Source organism: Epinephelus fuscoguttatus, linkage group LG11 (assembly GCF_011397635.1).
Source record: "Epinephelus fuscoguttatus linkage group LG11, E.fuscoguttatus.final_Chr_v1".
NCBI classification, from domain to species: Eukaryota; Metazoa; Chordata; class Actinopteri; order Perciformes; family Serranidae; genus Epinephelus; species Epinephelus fuscoguttatus.
In genome coordinates, this window is record NC_064762.1 from 34,153,879 (window position 1) to 34,171,985 (window position 18,107).

At 40.9% G+C, this 18,107-nt stretch overlaps 1 protein-coding gene across 1 annotated transcript; it reads left to right on the forward strand.

Annotated features, from left to right (window-relative positions):
* Positions 1–423: 423 nt before the first annotated feature.
* Positions 424–16,686, forward strand: hsf2 (heat shock transcription factor 2). Its single transcript, XM_049590243.1, has 12 exons — positions 424–611; positions 1,088–1,196; positions 5,599–5,726; positions 6,389–6,513; positions 6,698–6,773; positions 7,716–7,777; positions 8,111–8,189; positions 9,059–9,192; positions 10,260–10,568; positions 11,891–11,987; positions 12,613–12,679; positions 12,921–16,686. The coding sequence occupies exons 1-12, from the start codon at positions 519–521 to the stop codon at positions 13,268–13,270; spliced, it is 1,629 nt and encodes a 542-aa protein (XP_049446200.1). The 5' UTR covers positions 424–518; the 3' UTR covers positions 13,271–16,686.
* The last annotated feature ends 1,421 nt before the right edge of the window (positions 16,687–18,107 follow it).

The window sequence follows — 18,107 nt, forward strand, 5'->3', positions numbered from 1 at the left end:
TCACACAAATACATTTGAGACTAATCTATCTCCATATTTGTATATTTGCAGACCTGTTTATATTTGCAAAATAATATTGTGAGGTTACAAATCAGTTTGTGTATTTGTGGAAGGTGTTTCATATTTACAGATTACACATACACACACAGGCTGTCGATGTCACACATGCAACATGTAGACAAATTGCTTTCCATACATGGCAACAACAAATACACAGGGGCCCACTCAAAATATTTGTGTCAGTTTATTAAGAGTCCATGTCTGTATGTTTCTGCACACTGGTTCATCTCCAGTCTTTAGATTAAGCAAATGTCTGACCTCTTTATTTTGAATAAAGTGTGCCAACTATCTTTTTGTTTGCATGGAGCTCCACGTGAGGAGTCTTACGTAAAAACAATCGTCGACCAATCCGCTGGCGTTCACCGGAACCGGAAGTAGTAAGCCTTTGGTGTTTTTCCTGAGAGCAACAGACTTGGCCAGCTGTTCAGTCAAGGTGTTGTTTTCTTTGAATTCGCGAGATGAAACACAACTCCAACGTCCCGGCTTTCCTCACCAAGCTGTGGACGCTTGTCGAGGATGCAGACACCAATGAATTCATCTGCTGGAGTCAGGTAACGCTACAGCTGGAAACCGTTAGCTAGCGTGGCAGTTATTAAAGCTAACGTTAACGCTGAGCAGAAAAACAGCTAGCCTGTGAGATTAGCCTTGAGTTAACCTAGCATGTACAGCACCTCGCCACGCCACGCCAATAACAATGAACACGCAGGGTTCAACAACCTCCCATTTTACGCTAGCTAGTTACGCTAGCTAGTTATTCCCCTTCATTGTGTAACGTTACCTGCTGGCTAGCTAGTATAACGTAACTAAGCCAAATCCAGTCTCTGCGTCATGCCAGCATCAGTTCCTCTCTAAATTTTTGGCACCGAGTCATCATAAAGCTACGTGTGTGTGTGTGTGTGTGTGTGTGTGTGTGTGTGTGTGTGTGTGTGTGTGCATGCGTGCACAGTTTAGAAGCGTGAAGTGAAATGAGACTAAAATAGATCAGTGGTCCTCTGACTGTCATGGTACTGCTGCTTATTGTCCTCAGGAGGGCAACAGTTTCCTGGTGTTGGATGAGCAGCACTTTGCCAAGGAGATCCTGCCCAAGTTCTTCAAGCACAACAACATGGCAAGTTTCATCAGGCAGCTCAACATGTGTAAGTCTGCATCCATCGCTTTGTCCCACTTTGTGTTAGTGGTTTGTGCAGTGATTTTACAGTGGCTCAGGGTGTCTGCTGGATAGGGCTGTTTGATTCTGGCTTTGCTGGGTTAGTCTGCAGCCACACTCATAACCAGAATGGCTGCTACATAGTGACACATTACCCAGAAAACCAATACTGTCAGATCTGGTGTTAATGCAACGATGATAAGCGGTTAACCAGCCCAGCAGGTGATTGTCCTAGCACTGACCTACTTCTACATCTAGCCAAACAGCAGTGAAGGATCCAGGTAGGGCTGTGACTACCGATTATTTTCACTATCAAAGAATGTGCAAATAATTTAATTGACTGATCAATTAATTTTGTCTATCAAATGTGAGAAATGGGTCTTATAATTGCTTATGGTATGAGCAAACGTTTGACATTTTTACGTGAAAAGAACAACACAAATTTAATTGCTATCAAAATAGTTGCCAATTATTTTCACTGCAGCTGTAGAATCAGAGTTTATTTAGTGTAAATCAGAGCTGGATAGATGCACGGGCAAATGCCATGGTAACCATGGTAACCACAAGGCACAGTGTAAACATTTAATTATCTCTTGGACGGAGTTACTTTCTAATCATCGGCAGGCTTCACAGTTGAGAGGTCCAGTGCTGACTCTCTGGTTTGGCTTTAAATATGTGATTAAGGGTGATTTTAAAGTGACTGAATAATGACAGCCAGAGGTAGAGCTTTGCAGTATGTATGACCTGACACAGATATATATCACAGTGTAGGAAAAATGTTCAATGTTACCTATAATTAAAGCAGTGTTCAAATCCATTAACTGTGCTCCACAGTTTATGCATTACATGAGACCAGATTTACATGATTTACATGATTCACAGCAGAGGGCAATATGGATGAAATCCTTTATCACAGTATCCACCTTATTCCTGAGGGCACTACTGTATTAATGATTATGGGCGCAACTTACAGTGAGATAATGGAAGTAGCAGTAAGCTAGTTAGTCCCATAGACTGATTGCAGTTTGTCCCGGTGGCTACTCTTGGTGGCTAACCGCCAACGCTGGTTCTTTTCAAAAGTTATTTGCCTTCAGCTTCGCAAATACTGATTTTATTTTTTACAAATATTTAACTAATGTTAACCTAGCATTTTCTAAAATGTCTTTGCGGAGCTCTGGTACCTGTTGTACTGTCGGTGTCTGTAACAACTAACAACCAGTCTAAGCTAAAGTTTTGTCTTCAGCAACTGTGTGTTGAACATTTAACCAGAACAAAAAGGGATTGTTCCTTTTGCTAAAGGTACCATTGATATGAGAACTAAAAGAGTTTCACGAGACATCGAAAAAATATTAAATCAGAATTATTAGAACATCACATTTATTCACTTTACATGGAGCTTAATGCTGAATTATATTAAATATTTGCCGAATGTGTTAGTATCTCTTAATAAGTCATCCGAAATCTTGAAGGAGCGGATGTTTACCTTAACCTAGCTCGGGCCATGTTAAATTTAACAATATTTTAATGGAGCAAGGCAAGCTAATTGCTAGCGTGCTTGGTTGAAAATGGAAAAACAAACAGTGCTTTGAGATGGCTGTCAGAGATGGCAGTTATGATCACATAATCCAGTTTGAGCTGTAACAGTTGGTGTGTTCCACCTTTTATTTCCCAATTGCTCTTGGAAAGAAGAACAGAGTACTGTAAACAAACTGTTACCACTGGAAATTTCCAGTTTCGGTTCAACGCCAGAAGTCGCACACATAATTTGCGCAAGGGATCATGGGGGCTAGGAGTAAGGTGGATATGTGATTTTATTTTGCTATATTTATAGATATCATGATGTAAAGTTTCTTCAAAATTATTTGAGAAACAACTACGGAGGGATGTTGAAGAATGTTTCAAGATATTCCAGTGAATTAAGCACCTGACAAATGAAATCACTTCATCACACAAATGCACAAACCCAATATTGACATAAAGCATACCTGTTTAGCAGTTTGAATAACTGTACAAAAAAGTCAAATACAATGAGAAATGCTTAAGTGATAGTTACCATGGTGTAAACAATATGTCAAAGCGACTAATTTACAGTATATGGTCTCATGGTACACACCATCATATTGCTTGAACAGAAAGTACGCTGTTCCATGTAATTCAGTCCAATGCAAATCATTTGCAGTTGTTGTTGACACTGTATTCGAGAGGTTCTAAGACACTTTGATAGTGTCATATTGCACGATACCAAACATTGTTTCTATTATTTCATTCTTGACAATCCCTCTGGGAGACCAATTACAAGATTAAAGATAATACAAAAATACAGTGGCATGAGTGGCATGCAGAAGTTTGGGCACCCATGCTCACAATTTTGTTTACTGTTAATAGTTAAGTAAGAAGAAGATGAACTGATCTCTAAAAGGCATGAAGTTAAAGAGGACACATTTCTTCAAATTTTTTAAGCAGATTACTTTTTAACTAAGTCTTTTACAGTTTCAAAATAACAAAAAAGGAAAAGGGCCTGAAGCAAAAGTTTGGGCACCCTACATGCATACTTAGCAGTGCTCCCTGTGGCAAGTGTCACGGCTTTTAAATGATTTTTGTAGCCAGCTAAGAGTCTTTCATTTTTTGTTTGGAGGATTTTCACCCACTCTTCGTTTATAAAAGGCTTCTAGCTCTGTGGGATTCTTGGGCCATCTTGCATGCACTGCTTTTTGAGGTCTGTCCACAGATTTTAAATGATATTTAGGTCGGGGGACTGTGAGAGCCTCGGCAAAACCCTCAGCTGGCTCCTCTAGAGGTAGTCCACTGTGGAATTTTAGGTGTGTGTAGGATCATTGTCCTGTTGTAGAAGCCATCCTCTCTTCAACTTCAGCTTTTTTACAGATGATGTGATGTTTGCTTCCAGAATTTGCTGAAATTGAATCCATTCTTCCCTCTACCTGTGAAATGTTCCCTGTGCCACTGGCTGCAACACAAGCCCAAAGCATGATCCTTCCACGCCCATGCTCAACAGTTGGACAGGAAATTCGGCACAAAGCATCAGGCTTGTTTAGATATTTCTTTGTAAACTGCTGTCGCTGATTTTTGTGGTGAGGACACAGGAAAGGTTTTCTTCTGATGACTCTTACATGAAGGTCAAATATTTATATAAGTGTCGCTGCACAGTAGAACAGTGCACCACTCTTCCAGAGTCTGATAAATCTTCCTGCAGGTCTTTTGCAGTCACAGGGGTTTTGATTTGCCTGTCAATCCTCCGACCTCCAGGAAAGTTTTCTTGGTCTTCCAGACCTCAACTTGACCTCCACAGTCCCTGTTAACTGTCATTTTTTAATATTACATTAGAAAAACTGAGGAATTGGTTACCTGAAAGCACTTTGCTGTATTCGTATAGCCTTCTCCTGCTTTGTGGTAGGGCTGCAACTAACAATTATTTTCACTGTCGACTAATCTGTCGATTATTTCTTCGATTAGTCGACTTATCATTTTATAGAAAAATGTGTTGAAATGTTGAAAAATGTCGGTCTGTCTCTCCCAAACCCCAAAATTATGTCATCTAATGTCTTGTTTCATACTCACGCCAAAGGGTTTTAGTTCACCGTCATGGGAGAGTGTGTAAAGCTGCCAATATCTGAACGTAAGAAGCTGCAATAAGAGTATTTTGGGGACTTTTATAATACTTTTCTATGAAAAAAGATTCAAACCGATTAGTCAACTACTAAAATAGTCACTGATTATTTTAATAGTCGATTAGTTGACTAATTGTTGCAGACATGTTCTGTGGGCATCAGTTATTTTAGTTTTCAGAGTGCTAGGCAGCTTTTTAGAGGAGTCCGTGACTGTTGATTGTTGGGACAAGGTTTCAGGAGTCAAGACTGTTTATAAAGCTTTGAAATTTGCAACACCTGGCCTTTCCTAAAAATGACTGTGAGCAATCCATAGCCTTAACAGTCATTGTCTGAGAGTCTTGGGGTGCCCAAACTTTTGCATGGTGCTCCTTTCCTTTTGTTCACTCTGAAATTGTACAAAACAAAAGTAACACACTGATCTTGTTTCAAGTGTTGAAAAGCATCTTTCATCTCTAACTTCATGTATTTTGCAGATCAGTCCGTCTCCTACTCACTTAACTATTCACAGTAAAATTGATATTGACCAGGGATGCCCAAACCTTTGCATGCCACTGTATCAGTGGACATTACACATCATCACCTTCTCAGTTTCATACCACTATAAGCTCTATGCTACCACTGTAGCAAAGATAGCTCTACATTAGGATATCTTGTGCTGACTAGATACTGAGTACCCTTTAATACATATGTGTGTATGTATGTTATTGTTTTTGTGTAATGTTTTCAAATGTGTGTGTGTGTGTGTGTGTGTGTGTGTGTCTGCAGATGGATTCCGTAAAGTGATGCACATTGACACAGGCATTGTGAAACAGGAGAGAGACGGTCCAGTGGAGTTTCAGCACCCCTACTTCAAACATGGACAGGACAACCTGCTGGAGAACATCAAACGGAAGGTAAGGTGGAGCCATTTCTCCGTTCAGTTGTCAACAGAATTAATCATTTAAAATGTAGCCAAAGACTCAGTGAATCCTGACATTACCAAAAAAAATGCCATACCTGGACTTTATGACTCAAAAACACTCAAAACCCAACAACACCAAATTACATCCATCAGATCAAAACAGTGGTGCAAAACACCAGAAGCAAAATCCAGGAGCTGGCTTATCATTAAAACAAAATTATGACTGGTGCTTTAACTGCATATTAAGCACATGAAGCTAAATTGCCTCTTACCTCACCATATTACCAGTTGCTGATGAGCAATGCAGAATACAAAAGGCGGAGAACACACTCAACATCAAACACACAAGGCCTACATTATATCACTTTCAAAATTTCAGAGAGATCAATATGGGTAAAACAGCATCAGTGTCAGTTTTAAACTGAATATTCTCTGATTTAGATTAGCTGAAAACACAGAATCTGTCAGCACATTAGCATAATGTCATTCGCTACCTAGCCTGCTTGTAACCAGTACCAAAAATGTTATCCCCACTTCACCTGTCTCCCTTCTGCTCCACTGCGTGTGTGTATGTATTGAGGCCTAATCTGTCATCCAAAAAATAATCGTTACGCGCAGAAACCTTGCACACTGATCCCAATGCATTTTATTCAGGTTTCTAACACTCGGCCAGAGGAAAACAAGATTCGACAAGAAGACCTGACCAAGATCTTGGCGAGTGTTCAGAGTGTTCACAGCAAACAGGAGAACATGGACGTCAGGCTGGCAACACTCAAGAGGTTAGTGTAAAGCTCTGTGCAGGGCATCACACCAATGCACCACCACCACAACTACTCCAGCATTGGCGTTGAGTGAACACTTTCCTGATGACACATCAGAAACTAATTCCTGCATTAACACTGAAGATTGTCATTTAACAAAAATGAGAATGAAGCTCAAAGTTGCCTTTGTTTTGTTGTTCAGGGAGAATGAAGCTCTGTGGAGGGAGATCTCAGATCTGAGACAGAAACATGCCCACCAACAACAGCTCATCAAAAAGGTGAGCACTTCCTGGACCTATCAGTTTATACTATCAGGACGTTATCACATGCATGACACCATTTTTTCTGAAAGAAAGTTGCAGTTTGTTGGGGTAGTTGAATCACTTCACAGTTCATTGAACAGAAGAATGTTTGTTATCTAAACAGTGACAGATTAGCAGGGCTCCAATCAGCCAAGAAGAATCTTGGTTTCTGTCTTCTCTTTAACCAGTCTATCAGTCAATGAGGAAAAACATCTACACTCTATCTCTAGAACTAAATCTGCCACAGTGCACTCTACCTGGTGGTGTTATGTGTCCACCAAAGCGTTGTTTTTCTTCCCCACTGATGCCATTGTTGCAATGGGACATCCGAATTTACACTATGCTACAATCACAGCACCATGACGAGACACTGAGCATCTATTCTGTGCTGAGCGCTACACTTATGGCATTTTTTTCTGGTCTGTGTGACCAGCAGTGCTCATTTGTCCTCTCTCCATACATGCTTCAGCCTTACTTTCATCCAGATCAAGTACTCAAACAGATGCAACCAAAAAAACACTGCACCAACAAACACCCTAAATTGCTACCTGTTGGGTGTTTTCAGAAGAGTGCATAGCATTTTCAACCAGTAAAAATGCTTTGGTGGACACACGACCTTGTGTAAGAAACATGAGCATATCGACCAGCCAATACACCAACTGACCACGAGGTGTCAGCCCCATTTTTTTAGAGTATTTATACACTATGCATGTCTCCTGCTTTAGTCATCATGAGCATTTTCAGCTACTTTTGTGAATAGTGCATCCCACCCAGTAGAACCATCTTTGATTATGTGATGTGATTATATTTTTTTAAAGGCTAATGTAACCACAGTCAGCAGGTGTTAAGTTCATCGTTGGCATCTGAGCTGCTAACCTTTTTGCGTTTTCTGCTAAATCATGACTCTTCTCTTTTCAGCTGGTACACTTCATCGTCACATTGGTACAGAACAATCGCATCCTGAATTTAAAACGCAAAAGGTGAGTTTATGCTGTGTTACTGCTCCTTTAAATGACTGACCCTCCAAATTTACAGTCCCTGCACCTGTTAGAGCAGCATCGATGGTCAGTACTGATAATTAATGGGTGAGTGTTCCCAGTAAGCCAGTACCAAAGTAGTCACCTTATGAAATACAGAGAGCCGTCAAAGTTATGGTATGGCAGCATAACATTGCCACATTTTATATATTATCTAACATTGTGGTGCGAATTTGGTAGCTCACATGATCACAATTCAGTTTCAGCACTATCATAATGTAAATTCTATTCTGTATGAACTATTGATTTGTTGATGTGTTCTCGTTCTTTTAACAGGCCAGTTCTCATGAACAGCAATGGAAAGAAGCCCAAATACATTCATCAGATGTATGATGACAAAGTGTGTGTGGAACAGGTCAGTGAATCGCAGTGCCTTGTAGGCTTGGGTGGTATCTATTTTTTCATACCCTCTGAAATTTTACCAGGGTGTACGGTATATGACGGTATTTGTGTGACGCTACCTTCTACAAACTGTGTTTTTCAGTCTAATAAATAAACAATAAATTCACAAAATGTCAAGAAAGGAAATATTCTTGTATCTATTTTCCTTACTAAACAGAGAAATACAACCGCGCACCGAACTCAGACTACCTGAACTGCCTTGTTAACCCATCCTAAAACACACGTCATTTAAACTCAGTAGAAACAAAGCTCAGCAAAACTGTCTTAGTTAGTCTTGGTAGTTGTTTGGTTAGTTAGTCCACAATAATCACCACCTCTGGTTTGGCTGAAATAAAACCTTAATTCGACAAGTTAGATGTGAAAATATTTTGTTTTACCCTGCAGTCTCTCGCTGCTGTTTACAGTCCTGTAACGTTATCCCCATTCCTCATATCTATCAGCTTAGTTGCCTGTTCCACCAGTAGAGACTGACCTGTGACGGCGCGTGATGTGGACTGTATGCAATGCATCGTCAGTCCAGCCTCTCTATATGAGTTAAATAAGAAGAGAAGCGTCTGTATTTTTGACAGTATTAAAAATCATGGCATCAGGATTTCTAAATAGCCTGATATCGCCTACAGTAATACCACCCAAGCCTAGTACCTAGTGACATCTAGACATGGTATTCAGTAAGTATTACCTTTGCTGGACACTTGTCAATCAGTATATTCTTTTTTTTTTTTGCTGTTGAATGGATGATATTGAATAGGTGATGTGTTGTATGAGAATAGTTCTGAGGAAAAACATTTTTAAGTCCAGCTTTTGACTGTGCGTCCTGTTTAGTCGTCTGTCAGCAGTCTGAGTGGTGTTAAGAGCTCGGAGATGTCAGATGACGTCATAATCTGTGACGTGACTGACAATGATGCCGAGGTGGGAGCTGAGATCACAGAGGAGTCACCCAGAGCCTACGAGCAAGGGTAAGACTATTTATCTTTGACTCCTTGATTAGGTGACATTCACTGTTATGCCTTCAGACTGCCACATGTTCTACATGAGGCGAACATTTGTAAAGCCCAGTTCAGACCAAAGATTCGTAACGAGACTACACTCTTGTAGAACATTGCAGACAAAAGTTGCAGCCGTGCGAATTGGCTAATCTGAGCTTGACTCACCTGCAACTCTGTTGGTCAAATCGTTGGTGGCTGGTTTTAGAATATAAAGCACTTCACCTGTTACAACATCAAATCAGCTTGTAGCGAGGTCCGCTGGTCAAGTCAAATGATGGCAGACGGCGTGCTGGCTTGATGTGGCAGTTCCTTCGTTCCCACCGAGCTCTCTGTTTTTGTCCTCGTGGTGTGCCAGTGTCAGACGGTGCTTACAGATAGTTGTTGCATAGTGATGATACACCGTCTCATCTAGTTGCATTGGTGTGAACCGGCAGCTTTTAGAACGTTACAGAATGACGCATTGCAGGTAGTTGTATGTTCGAGCTTGTCTCGTTATGAATCTTTAGTCTGAACTTAAGACAGATGGAAAGTTTCTGTTTTGCAATGATGCTCTCCTGAGTCAACTATTCATGTTTTGATGCCTAGTAAAATAGCAAGTTGTTGTGAGAAAGATTCCCATCCCCTCGAGCAAAATACAGCTCATGATTATGTCTAACTTGTCAATTCAGTTTAGCTCCCAGTAACAAGGCTTTCGATATGTACAGTTACTGTTACAGTTAGGGAAAAACTTGCACACCTAGTATTTCTTAAGCAGGTGTGTAAGAGAGGAGCTCCATATATTCCATCTGTTATATTGATTCAACACATTTATTGAATCAGTACATCAGACTAAAATTTTGACCTCCACAAAACTCATCAGATTATGAATTCATGGCAAAAGATGTAGAACTTCTAAAGGTGTGTTTGATGCAGTGCATCCATAAATGCAAAAGCAGTGAGAGGGGATCTCATTACTACAAAACTTCTGAATAAGTTGACATCAAATAGTCAGCAGTATCTCTCTTAATGTAATGCTGTTTGAAACCGTCCTCCCTCAGTGATGTAGAAATCGTGGAAGTAGAGTTGGACAGCTGTGCGGTGCTGCCTGCTGAGACGGAGGTGAGCACCACCCGCACAGATGACATCAAACAGACAGAGGATGGTGTGTCAGCAGTAGCAGCAGCAGCAGCAGCTGCAGCAGCAGACGACAGCCAGAGGAGCAGCGCTTCAGACGGCAGTGGACCAACCAGCAGCGCCGTGCAGCTCAATAAACTCTCAGGCCTGAATTTCGAGGACCCCGTCAAGATGATGGACTCCATACTCAACGAGAACGGAGCAATATCACAGAACATCAACTTGCTGGGCAAGTAAGTGCCAACCTAAGTATAATTCTTTTATTCTTTTTCTAATCATTCTTTTGCCTTTTCTTATAAACTAGTCCATACCCATTGGTAGCTTTGTCACCTTCTACCTATGCCAATCCTCAATGCCTATGTGCAGTTTCACATAGATTGACCACGTCAGTGAGCAGAAAAACGTGGGACAGACAGAATGACACACTGACAGTTTCCGTGATTATGTACAGCATACCATACCATGACTTAGTCATACCAAAAATTAGAAAGAAAAAAAAAACAAAACATTGGGCCACAGGGGGAGCCACAGCGATCGGTCGCATTTTAGACATTTTTAAATTTTTAGAGTTAAATTTCTCCAGTCACCTTGAGGCGTCCTGTTCTTCATATCTACCAAGTTTAGTAAAAATCCATATGGCGGTTAGGCCTAGATAAGAAATTAGCTCTCTAGCGCCCTCGTTTTGTTTGATGGGGTCAATAATGGAGGGGTCCCCTCAGATTATGTGTGGTCATATGCCTACAAAGTTGCGTAGTGATTGGTGAAACCCTGGAGATTTTATACACCTTTATGTGATGAGCCACACAATATTCATTGCCTTATAGAAGCTCAGTTTTAGTAAGTTTTCCAACTTTTGCCAAGAGGGAACTTTAGATATTGGTCCCTAGATTATGTTCACCGAGTTTCATGCAGATCGGTCAAACTTCCTAGGAAGAGATCAATTTTAAGTGTTTTTCAAAAAATTCAAAATGGCGGAAAATCTATATAACCGGAAGTTATGGGTTCTGAGGCAAATTTGTTCCTCATGAGGAGAGGCATCTCTGTGCAAAGTGTCATGTCTCTACGACATACAGGGCATGAGATATGCCCATTCAAAGTTTGCAATTTCAATCGGTTGCTATAGCGCCCCCCTTTGGCCAATTGATGTAATATTGCTTCATTTGCATCCTCCCATGACCCTCTACCACTGTGCCAAATTTCACATGGATTGACCAAGTTAGTGAGGAGAAAAACGTGGAACAGACAGAGTTTCCATCATTATTTAGTAAGATTATAATTTTGTACAAAAACAAAGAAATTAAATTTTAAAGAAGTGATAAAAGTTCATGAGAAAGCCAAACCTTATTTAAGCTGATATAGCCTTCATTCATCCTCCTAAAACCATCATGCCTGGTGACATGAGAGGGATTCTGACCCATAGTATTTGGTTTTTCTTAACTTCTATTTTACAGTTGTTTATGCTGTGGTTGTTGCAAAATACATAATGATATGAACCATAGTAGTAAGACTGCCTCACACCGTGTGTGTGTGTGTGTGTGTGTGTGTGTGTTGTCAGGATGGAGCTGATGGACTATCTGGACAGTATTGACTGCAGTCTGGAGGACTTCCAGGCCCTGGTTTTTGGAAAACAGTTTGGCATTGACGCACTAGAGGTAAAACAACATCACTTACACACTAAACCAAAGAACACTCACCTGATCAACAACATGACATTTCTAATGGTTTTTATTTCAGCACTGTGGATACACTGACAAACATACCACTCACAACAGGGTACACAGATGTCACAGTTCAGTCTGAGTGCAAAAAAAAAAAAGTCCATAATGATCTGTTTATTCTAATTTATTCTGAGCAGACAGTAGTCCAAGTGTCAAAGACAGAAAAAAATCCTCTTTCTGGGCACTGAGGGAGCATTGTGCTTACTGGCAACTCTGATAAACTGTTTTCATTATAGAAATAAGTATCACTTCAACACATTTGTATCACACTGTACAGACACTGAACAGACACTTCCCTACAAGGCAACATGGCAGAACTGGTTATAAAACCACATAAGTAAGGGATTTACTTACGACCAGTATGGACAGAAGGATTGATTTTGGTGATCAGTTACTCTTTTAATGTACATATGACCATGTGTGTAAGAAAGATAAATCCATCCTTTAATCCACCTCTGTATTTTTAATATTGTGTGTTATGTTTTGTTGTGCTTGAAGCTATTTTTTAACTCATTTCCTCTGTGTGTGTGTATGTGTGTGTGTGTGTGTGTGTGTTCAGGAAAGTATTTCCTCCAAAGAGAACCCCACACAGTTAAACAGAGGCAAGACAGAGGAAGCCAACACAGGTGAGTAGAGCATGCTCACACAGGTCAGATTCACCAAAGTCACACAATAACACAAACAAACTAGCTGATGGAAGCAGCCGTAGACCAGCAGCTCCCGGATCCAGCCAGGTAAAATGACTGGTTTTGTCAGTGGAGTCTGGCTATGAAAGGATTCAACAAAATATCAAAGGAAGTGAATACATTCATGAAGGTGTGTTAGATTGGATACAGTCCAGGCTGACGCACTGTGTCTTGTGTTCAGACAAGCAGTTGATCCAGTACACCTCCTGCCCCCTGCTGGCTTTCCTCGATGGCTGTATTTCTCATCCAGAGCTGGAGCTGGCCGCCGGCGGCAGCAGCAGCAGCAGCAGCGCCGCCTCCTCCTATAACACCCACCTCCAGCCCTCTTCCAGCTGCAGTGATTCTGTGGAGGACGAGCCACCCTCAGAGCTGCTTGAAAACAGCCTGGAGTCGAAGCAGCTGGCCCGCAGCTCCCTGATCCGCCTGGAGCCTCTGACGGAGGCGGAGGCCAGTGCCGACACACTCTTCTACCTGTGTGAACTGAGTCCTCCCGCAGTGGAGGCCGACTCCACCCTGCTGGACAAAGTGTGAGCAGGAAGGGAACTGGTGTGGCAGTGATGCTGGTTCACCTCCATCCTCCAGACAATACTGACATTGTGTGTTAATGTGCGCGCACCTCTGTGACCTGAGGTGTGTGTGTTTGTTTAGACGCAGAAAGAGAAGTGACGAAAAGCACCAGGCTGGTGGAAGAACAGCTGCAGTTTGTACCATGTACACATTTATACATTTTACGACTTTTGCATTGAAGAGAACATTTGAGTCACAGAAAGAAGCCACATTTTCATCAAATATAACAATAATAGTTTATCAGCCTCTGGCAGGTTATTAACCCTCTGAACCTAACAGATGCAATCTGTGTGGAAAAAATGGTTACTCTGTCAAAAGAGAACACACACATTGTACACATGCTGTATACAGTATCTCTATGTGTACATTAAAGGGACAGTTCACCCAAAAATCAAAAATACAATTTTTTTCCTCTTACCCATAGTGCTATTTATTAGTCTAAATTGTTTTGGTGTGAGTTGCAGAGTGTTGGAGATATCAGCCATGGAGATGTCTGCCTGCTCTCCAATATAATGGAACTAGATGGCACTTAGCTTGTGGTGCTCAAAGCACCAAAAAAATAAAATTAAAAACTCAACAGCAATGTCTCTTTCCAGAAATCATGACCTGGTTACTCAAGATAATCCACAGACCTTGTTGTGAGCAGCTTCATGTAGGAGCTATTTTCATTTTGCCAATCTACACCCATTAAGGAAGAACAAGGAAGAGTGCATCTACTCATGAACGAGAGGCTCGTGAACATGACAGAACATGAAAACACTAACGGCATCCTCCACGGCTGAGCTGTAACGTTAGCTAGCAGTAGATGCTTGCTTCCTTCTGCACGGTGATATGACTGGCGAAGTGTTTGTGATTTCAGGGTGAACTGTCCCTTTAAGAATAAACATCCGTAAACCCCTAAGAAATCATAGAATAAGATGATCCGCATATCTTCAGATAACTTTTTTTCTTTTGTATCAACAATGATAATCAAGTGATCGTTGCCATGGCAATATCTGTACTTGTTGGCAACATTATACTTCCTGCTTACATCACCCAAAGCATGATGGGAAGTGTACCAAAACACAAAACCCCAACAAATAGCTTTGTGTTTTTTTGCGATACCAATACATTTTTGGCATAACTACAGCTTGAAGTATCTCATCATCACAGTTCTCGCATCTATCCCTGGAAAATTGTCACTCTCTTTTACCCATTCATAGTAGTAGAACGACTTATTATGACAAAAAATTCATGACATGGAAAGTGAGCAGAGGCAGATGAGAGCTCAGAAGTGTAAACAAGCTTTTCTGGCATGTGTCTGATAGTGAAACCTGTTTTTTTGATTATAAGAGGTCTTTATTTCCACGACTTGAATGTTTTCTTCAATGCAATTCTCTAAAATGTATAGATGACACAGTATGCACAAACTGTGGCTCATATAAGCACCAGTCAATAGGCCCTGGATTCCCAGCACAGCTTAATCTTCTCCGGTCTCATCTTCTCTTCAGTCAGCGAGGAGGCATCCTCACCAACCCGTATTAACACACCGAACCTTCGTACGTACTTGTGAAAATGTATTTATTCTGATTTTTTTGTTGGGTTGTTTTTTTTGTTTGTTTGTTTTATCTTTTGCTACATTTCTATCCACAGAGCTGAGACTCTTCATTAAGCAACATTCCTCAGATAGTGTTGTGTTCAACCGGGGCTTCTCTTTGAGTTCAGACCAGAGAAATTGACTTTTGGTCCATTAGGTTAATGAAAGTGCCATTCCGGAGAACTGGGACAAAATCTAAACTAAAGATTGTTCACTTACCTGTCAAACATCAGATTATTGAAAGCTATTTGCACATCCCTCAGTGGTCTGACAGAGTGGAATCAGACAGACATTATGAAGTAGATGATTGATGGTTGCACTTCCTCAGAACAACAACAACAACATACAGTACTTAAAGGAGCAGTGTGGAGGATTTGGATCACCTGGAAGTAAGACTTGTGTTTTTGTTATCGTAGAATGAGCTGTTCATATCTCCACAGGGAGCAGGTTCTCATCCATGGAGTTTGCCATGTTGCACACATTTGGTTGGGATACCTACCGCGTCCTTAACCACCTGGAAAATGCTAGGTTGGGCGCTGGGTGCTAGTCTTGCCTACTGTGCCACCTTCTAAGGGTGCAGAGGCAGGTTGTGTCTGAGGTTTCTAAGCAGCCATAACCAGCACTGTATTATAGCCTACTTGCCTGTAATCCCAAGTGCAGAGCTGATCTTCTTCCTGGTGTTCGAGTGTGTACTGGGCCTAAAATTATGTCTTTGGACAGATGTAAAGCCTTGAGTATCCCTGCACGACAATGATCTCCCTCATATTCACCACAGACTTATGTTTACAGAAGAAAAGGAAAATATCTGTTGGCTATGATTGGTTGTCCCTCATCACGTGACATGAGGTGCGCATTGCTGCATTCCAAAAGTTAATAAGTATAAGTGTTATTGAATGGATCAAATCCCTATGGGTGAGACAAGTCATTTTGCGGCAGTTGTAAGTATCAAAAATTGTATCCACTTTTTTCACAATGTAAGTCTATGGCAAAAAGGCTTCTTGGGCCCCAGTGCATCACATTATGGACTCGGAAGTTGTAATTACACTATTTGGCAACTACAAACATTGGCTTCAAAGCCCAGCACACTTCCTGGGGGCCTGCCGGACAAACCAAGAGCAGTCTTACTGCTAGATGCCACTAAATCCAGTGTACTGCTCCTTTAAGGCATATTGTTGTAAATTTGAAAGCTAAACCTTTCAGCATTTCTTAGATATGGAAAATATCTCAACTTGTGTGTGTGTGGCTGTATTAATGTCCAGCAGGTGATGCTTCCGTCCAGCAAAGACTGCACTAAGAAAATATGTGCGTCAAGTTATCCCACGTTCTCAGTTTAAATCACCTTTATCAACATACTTGAAAAGTAACAAGACATGTCCCAGTTTTCAAGAATGAAAAAGTTCATGTTTTAAAGGAACACATTTTGTTACAGCACCCAGTTGTTCCGTCAGTTTCCTCCAAGCTTCCTGTTCAGTAAGTGAAAACTACCGAGAACTGAGAGATGTTTAGTGCGTGAGCTGAACTCAGAGCCCTGTTCTCACAGCTGTAAATGATTTCACTCTCATGGTATTGACTCGCCTCAGTATGTTCATGTTGTGACAAAGGGAACGTCCTCTCCTGTGTCTCTTCACTGATATAGAAGTGCCTGCATCCTTTCTCCATTTCTTCTGGTAGAGCCACTCTTACTACGCCTGATTCGGTTTATAGTTTACTGTGCATGGCCACAGACGTCACATGACTTCTCTGTGACCTGCCTGCATCCCACGAGCTGTCTGTCATTGTTGCAAAGCTTTACAGTTACAATAAAGCAAATGCTACAGTTTATGTTTGTTATTGCATTTATTTCATGCCATGTTCAGGGGCCGCACAGAATGCTCACTATGATCTACGTAAAACTGATGCAGTCTAAGAGAACAGCTCTGCAATCATTCGTCCTTTATAAATGTCCATTTGACTGCAGTGCTGTTTTATCATCTTGTCTGTGATTGGCCTTTTTTAGTTAGGACTTCTCAGATTAGGATGGATTTTCAAAATAAAAATCCACAGACCATGGACAAAAAAACTCATGAGGGGCTGTGTTGAATGCTGGATTTTCAAAACAAATGTCTCCAGGCACTAACAGGTCCTTACTGTGACATCCAAGAGTAGGCTGTATTTTCAAAATAAAGGACCCAAAAGGTAACGGATGATTAATTCCTCTTGCATACATTTTTTGGTCAGCTGCTACTTCTGCATACTTTCAGTTACAGAAACCATTCAAATGTCAAAATGTTCCACTCTTTAATTACATTTATGCATATATTCAACTTTTTAAATATGTTTTAAAAAAGGGGGAAAAAAGCTACAATAGAAGTAGAAGTTCTTTTCAAACCCTCTCAACCACAGGTAGGAAACATGCTGAGGGTGCTGCAACAAACCCCACCCCAAGGACCAGAGTCAGACAGCCTCTCTTGTGTTAAGTTTATTGGCTAAATCATGCAAATTATGCATGTATAAATTAAAAACTGCATCAAAAAAGTTTACTTGAAGTCCAGTGTGTAGGATTCAGGGGGATATATTAGTAGAAATGGTATATAGATTTCCTAACCATGTTTTCATTAGTTTACAATCATCTGATATTAACAATTGTGTTTTTTCTACCAAGAGTAGTGTCACTGATTCAGTATCTTCCTGATAGTGATGGGATTTCTTGTTCACTTGTGAGAGCCGGTTCTTTGGCTCTCGTTCACTTGACTTTGAAGAGCCGGTTCAAATATACGGTTCGTTCATTCGGGGGGGGATTTTTGAGACAGACGAGGCCACAGTGACTTTGACCTTTGATCACCAAAATCTAATAAGCTGATTGTTGAGTCCAAGTGGACATTGCCAAATTTGAAGAAATTTTCTCAAGGTCTTCTTGAGATATCACGTTAATGTGAATGGGACGGATTGACAGACTGACAGCCTAAAAACATAATGCATCTGGCCGAGGCTGTTGCCGGCGTGGAGGCACAATAAAATGACATACAGCACAGGCCAAAAGTTTGGACACACCTTCTCATTCAATGCGTTTTCTTTATTTTCATGACTATTTACATTGTAGATTCTCACTGAAGGCATCAAAACTATGAATGAACACATGTGGAGTTATGTACTTAACAAAAAAAGGTGAAATAACTGAAAACATGTTTTATATTCTAGTTTCTTCAAAATAGCCACCCTTTGCTCTGATTACTGCTTTGCACACTC